The 20000-nt window shown below is 38.4% G+C and overlaps 1 protein-coding gene across 1 annotated transcript in view; it reads left to right on the plus strand.

Moving 5' to 3' along the window:
- Window positions 1-13372, plus strand: part of wbp4 (WW domain binding protein 4) — a 75819-nt gene extending 62447 nt beyond the window's left edge. The window contains exons 9-10 of the mRNA XM_063051201.1: window positions 992-1164; window positions 10996-13372. Of these exons, the coding sequence (XP_062907271.1) occupies window positions 992-1164; window positions 10996-11197 (375 nt within the window). The 3' untranslated portion in view covers window positions 11198-13372. The remainder of the gene's footprint in view (window positions 1-991; window positions 1165-10995) is intronic.
- The last annotated feature ends 6628 nt before the right edge of the window (window positions 13373-20000 follow it).

The following is a 20000-nucleotide window of genomic DNA, read 5'->3' on the forward strand; positions in this document are numbered from 1 at the left end:
TGATAAAGCCTGGTAATTATGTTTCAAAGTTTTTCTTTGAGGAAAAGACTGAACATTTACAGGTAGAACATTAGCAGTCAGTTAGTTACATTCATCATTTTTTCCCATTACATTTTCATCAGGAATGATCAGGTTACAGGGATGTTATGTCAGACTGTTCTGAAAAGGTAACAGCAAGTGTTGATGAGGGTAGCTTATTCGATCTCATCTACATGATTTTAGCCAAATGTCATTCCTTTAAAGAAGTAAAAACCCAGGGGATCCAAGTTGGAGATTGGATCCAAAACTAGTTCCACTGGAGTTTTAGTGAAAGGAAGATTCCTTTTGGTGGTAAATATCAAAGATTTGGACAAGTACATGGGCTGTGATAATGGATTCTCTGGGTGGTCTGTTGTGGGCAATAGAAAATAAACTCTGAGCTGGAGGAAGTAATGGACTGATCAGTTGAACCTAAAAAGAGAAGTAAATGGAATTTTGTGGAGGGCACCCAAACTGAAGAAATACACAATTTAATGGAGGAATATGATCTCGGCACAAATGCATGATCACAAAATGTACGAGGACAAGTGGGTAAGAGTACTTTGCAAGGTGCAGAAAAGATCTAAATAGGTTACTCTAGGGCTGTGTCAAAACTAGAGTTGGTTTCTTTGAAATTATAGGAGAGATTTAAATGAGGTATGTAAAACTATGAAAGTGTTGGATTGAATAGTTTTAAAAAAATTAGGAGATTCAAATCCAAGATGGTTGTTGAAGAAATGGGTGTGGGGATCTGCTGGTGGTGTGGTAGAAAAAGAAGTTCCTCATCATATAAAAAGTACCTGAATATGTACTTGAACTGATCTGACATTCAAGGCTACAAGCATGGAGTGAAAAACCAAAATATATAGGCATAGATGTGAATTTCTTCCAGTGCTGTACACTTCTGTGATTCTGCTATTAGTAACCAGAATGATTCTAGAAAATGACTATTAAAAATTCTATTGCGTTGCAGAAGCAAATTGCTGCAGGAATTGACAGCAATGCAAAGTCCTCTGAGGGAAATCTTGATACTGAGCTGGAAAGCACATTGCCCCAAGATGAGCAACAACAGGAAGCAAAGAAATCTTTCAAGAGGAAGAATGTAAACCCCTATGGGGAATGGGAAGCTGTTAGAGTGGAAGAGAAGTAAGTAGCTGAGCACCAATCTCAAGCTTCCTGTTCATGTCTTTATTCAAAGAAATGTGAATTTCCATCCAGTAGTAATTCCATTTTATTACAAATTTCAAAAGTGTACTGGAATTCCAAATTACAATGTTCTTCATGCAGAGATTTATTTAAATGTAAATATTTTAAAGGGATCACTTTTTCTTGTCAAAAATGTCATAATGCTCAAAATAATGTTTGAGCTTAGGAGGTCAGGTAACATCTATAGAGGGAAATGGACAATTGATCTTTGGAGTTAAACTCTATCTAGTCCTGATGAAGGATCTTGATCCGAAATAGCGACTGTCTATTTCCCTCTGCCTATGCTACCTGACTTGCTGAGTTACAGCAGTGTTTTGTTTGTTCCTTACTAGTTTCCGATATCTTCGGTCGCTCATATCTCCATGTCACATTACTTTTTGCCATTCCATGGTAATAGCATGATACAGATAATGCTAATAATTCTGCCTCTGTTAAAGGAACTTGTTTCTTCAAACTGTTGTGTGAGTAATTGCCATCTGAGTGCAGTTGGTTGATGACTTTTGAATTGCCTGAATTGTAGCTAAGAGAACCCACCTGACTGATTTAAAATATTAATGTTAATTCTGCCAGGTGTTGAAGAATGCGGAATGATCAGGTTTAACATCTAATGCTGTAATTGGTGATCAGCTTTCAGTCATTTCCTCCCCAGTCACTTTTCAAGCTTTACTGCAAGTGCGCCATAAGATCGGAAATCTGAGAGAGGGGGGCAGCCTAATATGATGGTTAGGGATAGTATAGACTAAGGTTGATTATGACTGCAACATCACAGCAAGGTAATTTCTTCGTGAACACCAGATTAATCTTCGCTGATACATGATCATATCTGTATAACCTATATAGAAGAACTGAGAAAAAGTTACAGATAAAGTTGTGAAATCCAGATTGCAGTAAGCATGGGAATAGGATTTTGTTTATTGCTATAACGTGTACCTGTAGTGCCCTTTAATATTTCAGTAATATTGTAAATAAAATATTGTTTGATTAGGCTTTGCTTACATAATTCATTATGGGTTATATACAAGAAGTACATGAATGGGGTATGTCACGCCACGCTGTCACCTGAGTGACTCACTAAAAAAAAGGAAGAAAATCTAAGTAGACCAGTACCCAGCTCCTGTGTTTCTCTTTTGATTATTTTCTAGAGTTACAAAGCATAACAGTACATTGAGGCAGTATAAGGTAACAGAAGGCAGAATAAAGGGGGGCGTCACGTGATGATGTGGGATTGAGACGTGTAAATCCAGCTGTCCCGTAAAAAATTAGCAAAGTACCATTTAAACAAAACAAAGTTAATAAATACTTTCTGGAAACTATTTATAAACTTTGCAAGACTACTTTACGATATGCCTCCTAAACCGCAACAAAAGAAGTCTGCTGTTGCGAAGCAGCCACGAGAGGGGAAGAAAAAAGGGCCTACTGCAACGATGGAGCCTCGGACTCAGGTTGGATCTCCTTCGGTAGAACAGGGAGCAATGGCGGTGGTAGCGGTTTCTCCGAAGAAGATGCCGGAAATGCGCATGCGCAAAGAAGTATGCATGCACAAATCGACACAACTCAAACTACAAGAACCGACAGCCACTGCAATTGAAAATGACTCAGAGTCAGAATTGGATTCTGCAGAGAACACAGATGAAGAAGAGGAGGAAGAATTGGAAGCGATTGGAAGTAAAGGAGACGATGGAAACATAAGAGAGGCTATATTGCAATTAACGGCTGAACTAAGAAAACTAAGAGAAGAGCTTAGAGATGTGAAGATGTCCTATAATAAAGCTATGGAAAGACAGGACAAAATGGATAAGAAGCTTCAGAAGATGGAAAGAGCAATGGGGCATATGAATGATAGAGTGGAAAAAACAGAAAGTGATCTGCTTGTCTGGAACTCGGAAAGAAATCAACTCTTGGAAAAAGTGGACATGTTGGAAAATTTCAGTAGACGTAATAATATTAAAATTGTTGGTCTTAGAGAAGGTATGGAGGGAGAAAAACCAATAGAATTTTTTCAAAGATGGATCCCGGAAGTTTTGCAAATGGAAGAGGAGGTTCGATCAATTGAAATTGAGCGGGCACATAGAGCTCTAAGACCAAAACCAAAAGATAACCAATATCCATGATCGATTTTAATAAAATTCTTAAGATTTCAAGACAAGGAAAGGATTCTACAGGCAGCTGCTCGAGCTGCCAAGGATAGAAAAGGGCCATTGGTGATTCAAGAGAACAAAGTTTTTTTCTACCCTGATATAAGTTATGAACTTTTGAAGAGAAGGAAGAAATTTAATCCAGTGAAAAAAACCCTATGGGACCACGGTTATCAATTTATATTGCGTTATCCTGCAACCTTGAAGATTCTTTTGCCTGGTGGAGAAAAAAGATTTTTTGATGACTACCGGAAAGCGGAGCAGTTTGTGCGAGATTCTCTGAATATTCACCAGATATAAGAACAAATCCAGGGGAGTGAGATAGATTGAAGATGAAGATTGGGTCAAAGAATGGACTTGTTGGATTTTTGAAGGTGGATGAATGTATAAGTATATTATTAATTATACGAGGGGGGTAAGAAAGGTTAAAATTGGAGGAATATTAGTTGGGAATAGTAACATTAATTTTGTCTATATATATATAATTTTTTTTGTTACGGGGGAGCTGGAAGAAGCACTGATCAATTGCTACGCTAATCATGTGTGCAAGCGTGGCTTTAGCCACGACCCGTAAAATGGAGGGGGGTAGTGTTGTGTATCTTTTCATTCACAACATTAGTGGGGGAGTATTTTGTTTTTTCTTTTTTTGTATCCTTTCTATCTTTTTTTTTCTTTTTGCCTGGAGGGTTGGGAGGGAAACACATAGCAACATGGTGAAGTTTAAAGAGATTCCCCAAGGCTATGAGAGTTGAGAAGATAAGTAATGTTTTAGATTGGAGTAACTTTGTTAAGAATAATGACTAATTTATTGAATTTTTTGAGTTTTAATGTTAACGGGCTTAATGGACCAGTGAAAAGAAAAAGAATCTTAACACATATTAAAAAAATGAAGATAGATTTAGATTTTTTACAGGAAACGCATTTAACAGAAACAGAACATCAGAAACTAAAGAGAGATTGGGTGGGTAGTGTTGTTGCGGCTTCATTTAATTCAAAAGTGAGGGGAGTAGCAATTTTGATCAATAAAACATTACCAATTAGAATACAAAATGTAATAACTGATTCTGTGGGGAGATGTGTGATTATACATTGTCAACTTTTTTCTGAACTATGGACTTTTATGAATATTTATGCACCAAACGAAAATGATGCAAAATTCATACAAGAAGCTTTTTTGAATTTGGCGGATGCACATGAAAAAATATTAATTGGAGGAGACTTTAATTTTTGCTTAGACCCAGTCTTAGATAGATCAACCAAGGTTGTTATAAAATCGAAGGTAGTAAATTTAACTTTATCATTGATGAAAGATTTAAATTTGATTGATATATGGAGAAGAATCAATCCTAAAGAAAGAGACTATTCGTTCTATTCCCATAGACATAAAACTTACTCAAGGATAGATTTTTTTCCATTATCAATGCATATTTAACATAGAGTGAAAAATATGGAATATAAAGCAAGAATATTATCAGATCATTCTCCTTTATTAATGACAATAATAATGGCTGATAAGGAAGAAGTGGCTTATAGATGGAGATTTAATTCAACATTATTAAAACGTCAAGATTTTTGTGATTTTATGAAAAAGCAGATTCAATTTTTTTTGGATACAAATTTTCATTCAGTGGATGATAAATTTATACTATGGGATGCGATGAAAGCATATCTTAGGGGCCAGATAATAAGTTATACGTCTAAAATTAAGAAAGAATATATGGCAGAACTAGATCAATTGGAAAAAGAGATTACAAAATTAGAGAAAGAATCTCAAAGATATATGTCAGAAGAAAAACGAAGGCAACTTGTCAATAAGAAGTTACAATATAATACGCTTCAGACATATAGAATGGAAAAAGCAATTATAAGAACTAAACAAAGGTATTATGAGTTAGGTGAGAGAGCACATAAAATTCTTGCCTGACAGTTGAAAACAGAACAAGCTTCCAAACCAATAAATGCAATTAGAACAAGGGCAAATAAAATATCTTATAAACCTCTTGAAATAAATGAAACTTTTAAAAGTTTCTATTCTGAATTATATCAATCAGAATCACAAAATGATGTTAATGAGATAGAAAGGTTTTTATCACAAGTATCTCTTCCAAAATTGAATTTGGAAGAACAGAAGGGATTAGATATGCCTTTTACATTAAAAGAAGTTGAAGAAGCTTTAGGATCACTCCAAAGTAATAAATCTCCAGGAGAAGATGGTTTTCCACCTGAATTTTATAAAAAATTTAAAGATTTATTATTTCCTCTCTTTATGGAACTAATACGTCAAGCAGAAAAAACACATAAACTCCCAGAATCTTTTTCAACAGCGATTGTAATAGTATTGCCAAAAAAAGATAGAGACCCTATGAAACCAACATCATACAGGCCTATTTCTTTATTGAATACGGATTATAAAATAATAGCAAAAATTTTATCGAATAGATTATCTAAATATTTACCAAAATTAATACATATGGATCAAAGAGGATTTATTAAAAATAGACAATTGGCAGATAATGTAACTCGGCTACTCAGTATAATTCATTTGGCACAAAAAAGGGACGAGAAGAGTATAGTAGTAGCCTTGGATGCAGAAAAAGCATTTGATAGATTAGAATGGGATTTTTTATTTAAAGTATTAGAAAAATATGGGTTAGGAACATCTTTTATAAATTGGATTAAAACTTTAAATTCTAACCCTAAGGCTAAAGTAGTGACAAACTCTCAAATTTCAACACCGTTCCAGTTAAAAAGGTCAACTAGACAAGGTTGTCCATTATCACCTGCTTTATTTGTACTGGCGATAGAGCCATTAGCAGAACTAATCAGAATTGATCCAGATATTATGGGTTTTAGAGTTAATCAGGAGGAATATAAAATTAATCTTTTTGCCGATGATGTTTTGATCTACTTAACAAACCCACAACATTCGTTACATAAATTATCTTCCAGATTGGATGAATATGGGAAGGTATCAGGTTACAAAATATATTGGGATAAAAGTGAAATTTTACCTCTTACTAAAGGAGACTATAGTCAATGTCGATTAGTAACCCAATTTAGATGGCCGGTAAATGGTATAAACTATTTAGGTATAAGACTTGATAATGATCTAAAGAATTTATATAAATTTCATTATTTACCACTATTGAAAAAAATTCAAGATTTTGACAAATGGATGATACTACCAATAACATTAGTAGGCAGAGTCAATGTTGTAAAAATGAATATATTTCCTAGATTACAGTATTTGTTTCAAACATTACCAATACAATTGCCACAGAAACTTTTTCAAGAGTTAAATAAATGTGTGAGAACATTTCTTTGGAAAGGTAAAATGTCAAGAATATCATTGGAAAAATTGACATGTAAATTTGGGTTGGGAGGGTTACAACTTCCAAACTTTAAAAACTATTATAAAGCAAACCAACTTAGATTTATTGCATCTTTCTTCGATGATCGAAAACCAGCATGGATTAAAATAGAATTAGACAAGATAGGAGAAAATAGACCTGAAGATTTTATATATAAATGGGAATCTAAATGGATACGGGAAAAGAAAGAATCTCCTATATTAACACATTTGATAGATCTATGGAATAAGATAAATGTTGATAATGAAACACAGAAATCTCTATTAGCAAGGAGACCTTTGTTCCAAAACAGACTTATTCCTTTTACAATGGACAATCAACTTTTATATAATTGGTACCAAAAAGGGATTAAATTTATAGGAGATTGTTATGAATGAGGTATATTGATGTCATTTGAACAATTAAAGGATAAATATAAAATATCAAATAATACTTTCTTTTGTTACCTTCAATTAAGGGCTTACTTAAAAGGTAAGCTGGGTCAAACAATGTTTTTGCCAAAACCTAATGAAATTGAAATTTTAATTCAAAAAGGGAAAATTAAAAAATTTATTTCTTGTATGTATAATTTGATTCAAGAACAGACAATTAAACAAGGAACCCATAAGTCAAAGCAAAAATGGGAAACAGATCTGAATATTAATATTGATGAAACAAATTGGTCAAGTCTCTGTCTTGACAGTATGACAAATACAATAAATGTTCAACTTAGATTAGTACAATATAATTTTTTTACACCAATTATATATTACACCACAAAAAAAAATAGATTAAATTCAGATCTATCCGATAAATGCTTTCGGTGTAATCAAGAAATTGGTACTTTTTTGCATTCTACTTGGTCTTGTTTTAAAATTCGACCCTTTTGGATAAATTTAAGAGTGTTATTGGAACAAATTCCTGGAACTCAACTTCCACATAACCCTGTATTATTTCTATTAGGTGATATTGAAGGGATAAAACTGAAACTTAAATTGAATAAATATCAGAAAGAATTTATAAAAATTGCATTGGCAGTAGCTAAGAAGACTATAGCAGTTACTTGGAAATCGGATTCGTATTTAAGTATGGATCGTTGGAATAATGAAATGGCCAGTTCTATTCCACTTGAAAAAATTACTTATAATTTAAGAGATAAATATGTAACATTCTTGAATATTTGGCGCCCTTATTTACAAAAGATAGGATGGCATATTTAAGTGCTCCGATAAAGATCTTGGGCCCTTGGGGAAAGTAACGAATAAGTATACCAATTTTATTTTGAATCCCATGGAGCATGTGGAAACCTTCCAATACCCAGGCGTTTTTTTTTCCTTCATTTTAGGTAGGACTATACATGGGGGGGGGAGGGTTAAGGGGAGGGGGGAGGGTAGATTTTATTTTTATCTTTTCGTGTATTCTTTTTGAAAACTCTATAAAAATTATATTACAAAAAAAAAGAAGGCAGAATAAACTGCAATAGCTGAAGAGAAAGTTTAGTGCTTTATTTAGAAAATAAGTTGCAAGGTCATAGAAACATAGAAAATAGGTGCAGGAGTAGGCCATTCGGCCCTTAGAGCCTGCACCGCCATTTATTATGATCATGGCTGATCATCCAACTCAGAACCCCACCCCAGCCTTCCCTCCATACCCCCTGACCCCCGTAGCCACAAGGGCCATATCTAACTCCCTCTTAAATATAGCCAATGAACTGGCCTCAACTGTTTCCTGTGGCAGAGAATTCCACAGATTCACCACTCTCTGTGTGAAGAAGTTTTTCCTAATCTCGGTCCTAAAAGGCTTCCCCTCTATCCTCAAACTGTGGCCCCTCGTTCTGGACTTCCCCAACATCGGGAACAATCTTCCTGCATCTAGCCTGTCCAATCCCTTTAGGATTTTATACGTTTCAATCAGATCCCCCCTCAATCTTCTAAATTCCAGCAAGTACAAGCCCAGTTCATCCAGTCTTTCTTCATATCAAAGTCCTGCCATCCCAGGAATCAATTTGGTGAACCACCTTTGTACTCCCTCTATGGCAGGGATGTCTTTCCTCAGATTAGGGGACCAACACTGCACACAATACTCCAGGTGTGGTCTCACCAAGGCCTTGTACAACTGCAGTAGTACCTTCCTGCTCCTGTATTCAAATCCTCTCGCTATAAACGCCAGCATACCATTCGCCTTTTTCACCGCCTGCTGTACCTGCCCACTTTCAATGACTGGTGTATAATGACACCCAGGTCTCGTTGCACCTCCCCTTTTCCTAATCGGCCACCATTCAGATAATAATCTGTTTTCCTATTTTTGCCACCAAAGTGGATAACTGCACATTTATCCACATTAAATTGCATCTGCCATGAATTTGCCCACTCACCCAACCTATCCAAGTCACCCTGCATCCTCTTAGCATCCTCCTCACAGCTAACACTGCCGCCCAGCTTCGTGTCATCCGCAAACTTGGAGATGCTGCATTCAATTCCCTCATCCGAGTCATTAATATATATTGTAAGCAACTGGGGTCCCAGCACTGAGCCTTGCGGTACCCCACTAGTCACCGCCTGCCATTCTGAAAAGTTCCCGTTTATTCCGACTCTTTGCTTCCTGTCTGCTAACCAATTCTCCACCCACACCAATACCTTACCCCCAATACCGTGTGCTTTAAGTTTGCACACTAATCTCCTGTGTGGGACCTTGTCAAAAGCCTTTTGAAAATCCAAATATACCACATCCACTGGTTCTCCCCTATCCACTCTACTAGTTACATCCTCAAAAAATTCTGTGAGATTCGTCAGACATGATTTTCCTTTCACAAATCCATGCTGACTTTGTCCGATGATTTCACCGCTTTCCAAATGTGCTGTTATCACATCCTTGATAACTGACTCCAGCAGTTTCCCTACCACCAACGTTAGGCTAACCGGTCTATAATTCCCCGGTTTCTCTCTCCCTCCTTTTTTAAAAAGTGGGGTTACATTAGCCACCCTCCAATCCTCAGGAACTAGTCCAGAATCTAACGAGTTTTGAAAAATTATCACTAATGCATCCACTATTTCTTGGGCTACTTCCTTAAGCACTCTGTGATGCAGACCATCTGGCCCTGGGGATTTATCTGCCTTCAATCCCTTCAATTTACCTAACACCACTTCCCTACTAACATGTATTTTGCTCAGTTCCTCCATCTCACTGGACCCTCTGTCCCCTACTATTTCTGGAAGATTATTTATGGCCTCCTTAGTGAAGACAGAACGAAAGTAATTATTCAATTCGTCTGCCATGTCCTTGCTCCCCATAATCAATTCACCTGTTTCTGTCTGCAGGGGACCTATATTTGTCTTTACCAGTCTTTTCCTTTTTACATATCTATAAAAGCTTTTACAGTCCGTTTTTATGTTCCCTGCCAGTTTTCTCTCATAATCTTTTTTCCCCTTCCTAATTAAGCCCTTTGTCCTCCTCTGCTGAACTCCGAATTTCTCTCAATCCTCAGGTGAGCCACTTTTTCTGGCTAATTTGTATGCTTCTTCTTTGGAATTGATACTATCCCTAATTTCTCTTGTCAGCCACGGGTGCACTACCTTCCTTGATTTATTCTTTTACCAAAGTAGATTGTGAGGTCAAGTTCATTTTAATGTACTAGGGAACTATTCAATAGTCTTTTAACACAGAGCAGAAAATGTCCTTCAGCCTGGTGGTACATATTTACAGGCTTTTATATCTTCAGTATTAGTAGCAAAGACGATCAGGCTTTTGTAAATTGGGCGATGCCTACACCTGTGGGCAGTTGTGGATTGAAATCCTATTCTAGATAGCTGACTCTCATGCTGTTGTGAATTATTGCTGTCATAAGTGTGGCGCTGACTTTTTGTTAAACCAAGGCTACATCTCTTCTCTCATTGGACGTGGAGTCCGATGGCACCAGGAACCCAAGCTACAGACCTACTGGGCATGACCCACAGCCCTGCAATCAGCAGCATATAACACCAATAATTAAGCGTAACCTACCTGTAACTACAAAACTAATTTATTTGGTTATGTTCTACCCGAGATGCTCCCTTTGTTCTGTTTCAACTTCACCTTCTCTGCAACTAACTTATTTTCTCTTTCCCAGTTCTGATGAGAGGTCTTAGACCTGAAATATTAACTGCATTTCTCATTCCACAGAGAGACTGACCTACTTGTTTCCAGCATTCTACTTTTTTGTGGTTGGCCAAAAATTTGATTGTGAACTGTTGAATATGCAATGTACAAATTAATCATGGTGTGCTTAAATCTCTCCCCTTATTGTACAGTGAACAGATAGACCTGCAACTGCCTACAGTGGAGCACTCTTCTCCAACAGTGATCGATGTAAACCAGGAACCAAAAGTCAAATTTAAACAAAAAGAAATAACTTCACTGGGGAGTGGCGCAGGAGGAGAGACAATGTTTAAAAAAAGGAAAGTTGAAAATGGAAAATCTAGAAACCTTCGGCAGAAGGGAAATGATAATTGAATATCACAAAGTATACAGAAATATGTACAATCTTATCTGGCTTTGATTTCTGTAGTAAAGACAATCTTGCCTAGATTTTCAGTTAGCTCATTGGCCTTGTTTGGTGTAAAATACTGCAATATTTTTTTAAAAGAACAATATCTTTTTAAGTCAGCATTGTTTTGAATTAAGTTGGTAATTTGAATAAGAGCACAAACTTGTGAAGCATTATTTCTGTATCCTTATTTCAGTTTATACCTGGTTTAATAGCGTTTACTAGGTTTAGTTTAGTAATTTTTTTTAAGTCGTTAAGATATTTTTGGTGTATTAATTATAAAAAGAAATGTATGCTGTGATAGCTTATAATTGATAAATAGAATTCTATTGTGTGCTGTGGATTTATGGTTCTTTACATAAAACATCTTTATTAAAACATTATGCATCTTTACATAAAGTTCTAAAGGAAAGTAGTTTAATATTTTGCATAATAACTTCTGTAGGTGAAGACACAGCTGTCAAAATAAAACTGAAATGTACCCAATATTTGTGTTCTTATTGCATGCAAATATATTGGGCTGCTGGCAGTTGACAGAGTGTTATCCTAAAAAATTTAAGAAATAACTCAAACTGTTTGGTAATTACGAGGGGTGATAGATAAGTTTGTGGCCTAAGGTAGAAGGCGTCAAGTTTAGAAAACCTCGCCCATTTATTTTTCAACACAGTCCCCTCCTACATGTACACACTTAGTCCAGTGGTCGTGGAGCATACAGATCCCTTCTTTGTAGAAGTCGGCGTCTTGGACCTCCAGAAAGTGTCCACAGCAGGAGTGATTGATAAGTTCATGGCCTAAGGTAGAAGGACATGGGTTATACAGCTCTTGTTACATGCACATGCAGTTCAACTCTGAGTGATTATGCAGAAAGTTAGGCCACAAACTTATCAATCACCCCTTGTATGTAGACATTGCTAATTAGAGGTATGTTGTTGATTGCAGCTGTATTTCCACATTTCATTCTGGCAAAGCCTCAAAGGGTCTACTCTGCACTGTATCTCAGTATATTTCTAAAAAATGTTGGTTCACAAATAAACCAGATTCCCCACTAACTCCTTCATGTTCACTCCGTATTCCCATCAAGCCAGGTACAGTAAGGACAGTATATAGTGTACCATTCCTCACGTTTCTGAGGTGGGATAAAACAGTACAGAGAGAATGTGCAAATTTCAATGAACCAGCAGTACTGGAGATGAGATAGCAGTTCCACTAACCTAGACATTGTGCCACCCATTTTGTTTATAATTTGCTGTTTATCTGAGAGATTTGGGTGAGATTATTAACAAATTTGTAAAAGGAGTGGGAAAGGGATCTTTTGTGTTCCATTGTGTAAGTGTTGGTCTTTTAAGTCTAAAACCTTACCTGCAGTTTATCTGCAATCTATTTTTAATTAATATTACTAGGGATAATACCGTAAGTCAGCCATAATGAAATGGTGGAGAAAACTCAACGGGCAGAATGGCTTATTTCTTCTCCTATGTTTTATGGTTTTGTAGTCTAATATGAAATCTTCATCCATTCCATGTCTATCTTTGGTCTTGACTTTTACTTCTCCAGGTTGACAGCAAACTTTGCTGCCTGTGGCTAGCACCAGTCCTATTGGAAGATCACTTTTGTGCTTGCTGACTTGGAATTAGATTGCTATTTGTCAGTAATCAGTTATTAATGTTCACACCTTGTTTTGAGATTTCTTTATTATCATACCATTCTTTTAAACTTTCACAGCCCATAATCTTCCACAGGCACTGTGCTTTACAAGTTCTGGTCTCTTGTTCATTAGGAATCCCCGTTGCTGTTTTTCCATCAATGTCAGCCATCCTTTTGATGCCTACACCTTAAGCTCTCAGATTCCATCACCAACTCCTTGCTTCTAAGATATTTGTAATAAATATATTTAATCAAGCATTTATTGTTTATCCTTAAGTGGCTGGGTTTGATAACACTGCTGTGAAGTGCCTACAGAGATTGAACTTAAATTGTAAGACTTTTTGCAACTGCAATTCAGATCTTGAGATATTATGAAAAGTTATTTTGCCATGTGTTGCTTTACACACTTTGCTTCCCGTGGGAAGAAGTGGCAGACTAATGCAGAATGTTAGTTTACAAGAAGAATGGCGGCCCTTGGTGTGACATTACTGTAATGAATTTCTGCAGCCCTCATTTGAAGGAGCCTCTGCCAGTAACTTTGCAATGTAAAGCAATTCTGGCTGTTTTCGCAGACCATTAGTTTTGCATTACTTGGTTTCTGTTGGTTTTGCATTTTATTTTGTTCACCTATCAGGGCCTGTTCCTAATCTTTGTGGGGGGGGGGTGTTGGAAGCCAAGAGTGATCATCCACACCTAATGGGCTATGACCTGGCGGAGTAGGTTGGCTGTTTATACTGCTATTATGATTTCAGTGGATTAACCATCAGACTGATTTATTGACAGCCAGATTCTTTGGCTAGATTTTCATCCATGAATACAATGGCACTTTCTTTTTGATGCAGTTCACAAAAATAATATTCAAATAATAGCATTATATTGTACAAATGGGGAACATGTAATACTTTGATGTGTAGAGGAAATTCTGTATTTAGCGGACATGGATTTTCAACATTGGGAAATATTCTAAGGTTTGGGTAGCCTCCAATGACGGTTTCTGTAATTTTTGTTAATTACTCCTCTCTCTAATCACTTAATCACCATTAATCACTTTAAAAAAATCCCATTCTGGTTATCCTCTCACCCCCTCTGGTTTCCCCCTTCCTCTCCTTTCTTCCATGATCCACTGTCCTTTCCTATTAGATTCCTTCTTCAGTCTTTCTCCTCTTCCGTTTCCCACCCCTCCCCCAGCTTCTTACCTAATCCCCACTCCCACTCACCTATCACCTGCATCCCCTACCCCACTTTATTCTGGCTTTTGCTCCTTTTCCAGTGCTGATGAAAAGTCTTGGCCTGAAACATCTGACCTGCTGAGTTCCTGCAGCATGCTGTATGGGTTCCCTAAGGTTTGTATGGAAATCCACTTCCAGGCTAATGGGAGGGGGTGGGGTGTAGGGGATGATGACTGAAAGGCTGGTCAGAGATGTCAATGCTGAGGAGAGAGATATAAGCAGGGGTGCTTTGGGGGCTAATCCCTCAAGTTGCATGGCTGCAAATTTGGTTAAAAGTAACAGGCACACATGAAGCTGGAGTTTGAAACTAAGGCACTTGTTAAGGGTACAAGATGGTGTAAAGAATTGGTAAAGTAAGTGATGTGGGAATTTAAGCAGAAAGAATCTAAAATCTTGGGTATCTGCAGCTGATGTACAATTTGCATTTTAATAGTAAAGTTAGAGATACAGCCACTGGAAAAACTGACAGCTCCTACAGCAGCTCATTTTTGTTTTACTCCAAGTTGCTGCATTTGTAGTTTTTTTTTCTGTCTAGTAAAGTTACTGGACTGATGTCAAAGAGGCCAGGACCATTGATTTGAGATATGGAACTACAACAATGTAGTTGATATGACTGAATTTATCCAAACACCATTCAGTTTGATGGCAATCAAGTGGACAAGAATTCAGTCCCTGATCTGCTTTGTGTGTCTATTTGCGATCCATGGTTTAAAAATATATTTGTATAAGGACTCCAAATTACAAGCACCTTGAGTATGAGGTGAATAGAGACAGGGTTATGCATGTCTTAGAAGATCAGACTTAATGTCACAAGTGAGAACCTCAGAAAATTTAGGTTAAGATTTGAGAAAAAGTGATATGAGTGGTGGATCTTCTAAAAGTGTCAATAAAACATTCAAGGCCAGATATGGGTAGAACATTTCAACAAGTGTGCAAACTTGCATGAAGTTAATCTTACAAGAGAGAAAGCAAGCAGCAGGAAGGGTTTCTAAAGGAGCTGAAATAAATCATTGGTAAGGGTCGATACTCTGCAGTTAAGTATTTAATGTGGACGAAGTAGACTGCTTTTGTTAGAGGATGCCCTCTAGTGCACATTCATCTCAAGGCCAGAGAAAATTGCTGAGAATTTAAGACACCGTAGTTAACAACTGCCTTACTCCTCATTGGAGGCAATGTTAAGTGTGACTGTTAACATTGTGCTTCTCCCAATTCACCAACCAGAGAACCTGAGTGCTGTAAAGGGCTGATTTAGTGTGGCAGTGTAATTAAGAAAAACTAAAATGCCCTGTTGTTTGAAGACTATATTACATTATTTCCCTTTCGACTTTTTTTGTCAATCAACATTGTGCATGGAATAACTGGACAACAAAGGGTTGTCAATAGCGTCTTTGGACATTCAGTTAACATCAAGAACAGGGAGGGCTCTTGCTATTGGTACCACCACAGACGGGTGTTTTTTTTAATGTTTAAGGTGCAGTGTGTAATGAGTTGTATCATATGTGGTGGAGCTGTTTATTGACTTCAGGAGTAGGAAACTAGAGGTCCATGAGTCAGTCCTCATCGGAGAATCAGAAGTGATGAGGGTTAGCAAGTTTAAATTCCTGTGAGTTATTATTTTAGTGGACCTATCCTGGGTTCGGCACTTAAATGAAGTAATATATAAAGGCAGCGCCTTTACTTCCTTGGGAATTGTGAAGATTCAGCATGACATCTAAAATTTTGACAAAACTTCTATCGATGTGTAGTGGAGAGTATATTGACTGGCTGTATCACAGCCTGGTATGAAAACACCAATGCCCTTGAATGGAAAATCCTACAAAGAATAGTGGATACAGCCCAGTCCATCGAGGCTAAAGTCCTCTTTGAGCTCATCTACATGAAACGCTGTCATGGGAAAGCAGCATCCATCATCAGGGACCTCCTCACCCAGCATATGCTCTCTTTTTAGGACTCGTGCCACCAGGTTCAGTAACAGTCATTACCCCCCGACCAGCAGGCTCTTGAACCAAAGAGGATAATTGCACTCTACTTGCCCCATCACTGAAATGTTCCCACAGCTATGGATTCACGTTCATCTTTATCCCATTCTCGATATTTATTGCTTATTTATTTACTCCAGTCTATAAGAAGGGAGACAGGCAGAAGAAAGGAGAGCATGATATCAGTGGTTGGAATGATGTTGGGAGTCCATTATTAAGGATGAGGATTTGGGGTACTTGGAGGCACCTAAGTAGACTGCAATCAGCATGGTTTCAAGGGGAAATCTTGCCTTTCAAATCTGTTAGAATTCTTTGAGGAAACAACAGGCAGGATAGACAAAGGAGACTCAGTGGATGTTGTTTACTTGGAATTTTAGAGGCCTTTGGCAAGTGCTGCACATGAGACTGCTAAACAATACAAGGCCCCATGGTATTACAGGAAATACACCAGCAAGGATTGAAGATTGGCTGACTGGCAGGAGGCAAAGAGTGGGAATAATGAGGGCCTTTTCTAGTTAGCTGCCAATAAACAGTGGCGTTCTACAAGGGTTGATGTTGGGAGCACTTTTCATGTTATGTGCAATAATTTGGATGATGGAATTGATGGCTTTGTGGCCAAGTTTATGGATGATACAAAGATAGGTGGTGTTAAGGAAGCAGGGATTCTGCAGAAGAACTTAGTTTGGGAGAATAGGCAAAGAAGTGACAGATGGAATACAGTGTAGGGAAATTTATGATCATGCACTTTGCTGTACATGCATGATCTCTCTCTCTCTCTCTCCTCCTCCTCCTCCCCCCCCCCTCTCCTGTTGGTCCTCGAGTCGGGGGACTTGGAGAAGTGATGTGTAAGACTGTAACATCGAAATGACGAGCTGCTGGCCTCCCACTCTCATTGCTGCAGGAGAAATCTCTCACTCCCTCACTAGTGAGAGAGAGAGTCTGTCTGAGATACCGAAGTGCCAGGATGAACTATACATCAAGGTCTCTTTGGGGGCTTTGCTATTCCTTGCGTGGAGGGGGAGGGTCAATGCTTGTGCATAGGAGTGGGGGGAGGGGCTTTAGGGTTCTGATGCTTCTGTCATTCATTCTTTGGGATTTTTTTCTGTTTTGTGGATGTCTGCAAAGAGTAAGAATTTCAGTATGTTTACATACTCTGACATTATTGAACCATTTAACTGTTTTCTAAACAGGGAGAAAATTTAGAAATCAGAGGTGCAAAGGAACTTGGGAGTCCTTCTGCTGGATTCCCTAAAGGTTAACTTGTAGGCTGAGTCAGTACTAAGGAAGGCAAATGTAATATTAGCATTTCTTTTCTGCTATATTTGTGCTCTATTCTTGGTTGGTGTGGCTGTAACGAAACCCAATTTCCCTTGGGATCAGTAAAGTATATCTATCTATCTATTTTGAGAGAACTGCTGTATCAAGAATGTAAAGCTGAGACTTTATAAGGCATTGGTCAGACTACACTTGGAATATTCTGGGCAGTTTTGAGCCCCTTAGATAAGAAAGTATACGCTGGCATTGGAGAATGTCCAGAGGAGGTTCACGAGAAACATCCTGGGAAAGAAAGGGTTAACATATGAGGAGAGTTTGATGGCTCTAGCTGGAGTTAAAATGGGGGGGGGGGAATCTCATTGAAACATAGAAACATAGAAACATAGAAAATAGGTGCAGGAGTAGGCCATTCGGCCCTTCGAGCCTGCACCGCCATTTATTATGATCATGGCTGATCATCCAACTCAGAACCCAGCCTTCCCTCCATACCCCGTGACCCCTGTAGCCACAAGGGCCATATCTAACTTCCTTTTAAACATAGCTAATGAACTGGCCTCAACAGTTTGCTGTGGCAGAGAATTCCACAGATTCACCACTCTCTGTGTGAAGAAGTTTTTCCTAACCTCGGTCCTAAAAGGCTTCCCCTCTATCCTCAAACTGTGACCCCTCGTTCTAGACCTCCCCAACATCGGGAACAATCTTCCCGCATCTAGCCTGTCCAATCCCTTTAGGATCTTATACGTTTCAATCAGATCCCCCCTCAATCTTCTAAATTCCAACGAGTACAAGCCCAGTTCATCCAGTCTTTCTTCATATGAAAGACCTGCCATCCCAGGAATCAATCTGGTGAACCTTCTTTGTACTCCCTCTATGGCAAGGATGTCTTTCCTCAGATTAGGGGACCAAAACTGCACACAATACTCCAGGTGTGGTCTCACCAAGGCCTTGTACAACTGCAGTAGTACCTCCCTGCTCCTGTACTCGAATCCTCTCGCTATAAATGCCAGCATACCGTTCGCCTTTTTCACCGCCTGCTGTACCTGCATGCCCACTTTCAATGACTGGTGTATAATGACACCCAGGTCTCGTTGCACCTCCCCTTTTCCTAATCGGCCACCATTCAGATAATAATCTGTTTTCCTATTTTTGCCACCAAAGTGGATAACTTCACATTTATCCACATTAAATTGCATCTGCCATGAGTTTGCCCACTCACCCAACCTATCCAAGTCACCCTGCATCCTCTTAGCATCCTCCTCACTGCTAACACTGCCACCCAGCTTCGTGTCATCCGCAAACTTGGAGATGCTGCATTTAATTCCCTCATCCAAGTCATTAATATATATTGTAAACAACTGGGGTCCCAGCACTGAGCCTTGCGGTACCCCACTAGTCACCGCCTGCCATTCTGAAAAGGTCCCGTTTATTCCCACTCTTTGCTTCCTGTCTGCTAACCAATTCTCCACCCACACCAATACCTTACCCCCAATACCGTGTGCTTTAAGTTTGCACACTAATCTCCTGTGTGGGACCTTGTCAAAAGCCTTTTGAAAATCCAAATATACCACATCCACTGGTTCTCCCCTATCCACTCTACTAGTTACATCCTCAAAAAATTCTATGAGATTCGTCAGACATGATTTTCCTTTCACAAATCCATGCTGACTTTGTCCGATCATTTCACCGCTTTCCAAATGTGCTGTTATCACATCCTTGATAACTGACTCCAGTAGTTTCCCCACCACCGACGTTAGGCTAACCGGCCTATAATTCCCCGGTTTCTCTCTCCCTCCTTTTTTAAAAAGTGGGGTTACATTAGCCACCCTCCAATCCTCAGGAACTAGTCCAGAATCTAACGAGTTTTGAAAAATTATCACTAATGCATCCACTATTTCTTGGGCCACTTCCTTAAGCACTCTGGGATGCAGACCATCTGGCCCTGGGGATTTATCTGCCTTCAATCCCTTCAATTTACCTAACACCACTTCCCTACTAACATGTATTTCGCTCAGTTCCTCCATCTCACTGGACCCTCTGTCCCTTACTATTTCTGGAAGATTATTTATGTCCTCCTTAGTGAAGACAGAACCAAAGTAATTATTCAATTGGTCTGCCATGTCCTTGCTCCCCATAATCAATTCACCTGTTTCTGTTTGCAGGGGACCTACATTTGTCTTTATCAGTCTTTTCCTTTTTACATATCTATAAAAGCTTTTACAGTCCGTTTTTATGTTCTCTGCCAGTTTTCTCTCATAAACCTCTTGAATATTGAAAGGCCTAAATGGAGTGGATGTTTCCAGTAGTGGATAATTCCAGGACCACGAGACACAGTCTCAGAATAGAAGGACATCCCTTTAGAGTTGGGGAGGAATTTCTTAAGGTGGAGGATGGTGAATCTGTGGAAGTCACTGGATATATCTAAAGTGGAGGGTGATAGGTTCTTGATTAATAAGGGTGTCAAATGTTACAGGGAGAAGGCAGGAGGATGGGGCTGAGAGGGATAATAACTCAGCCATAATGGAATGGCAGAGCAGATTTGGTGGGCCAAATAACCTAATTCTGCTCCTGTGTCTAAAGGTCCCCACTCGTTTGCAAACCTGAAATTTCTAAGAAAATATTATGATGTTAGTAAATCAGTGTTA

Source organism: Mobula hypostoma, chromosome 6, assembly GCF_963921235.1.
Source record: "Mobula hypostoma chromosome 6, sMobHyp1.1, whole genome shotgun sequence".
Classification (NCBI taxonomy): domain Eukaryota; kingdom Metazoa; phylum Chordata; class Chondrichthyes; order Myliobatiformes; family Myliobatidae; genus Mobula; species Mobula hypostoma.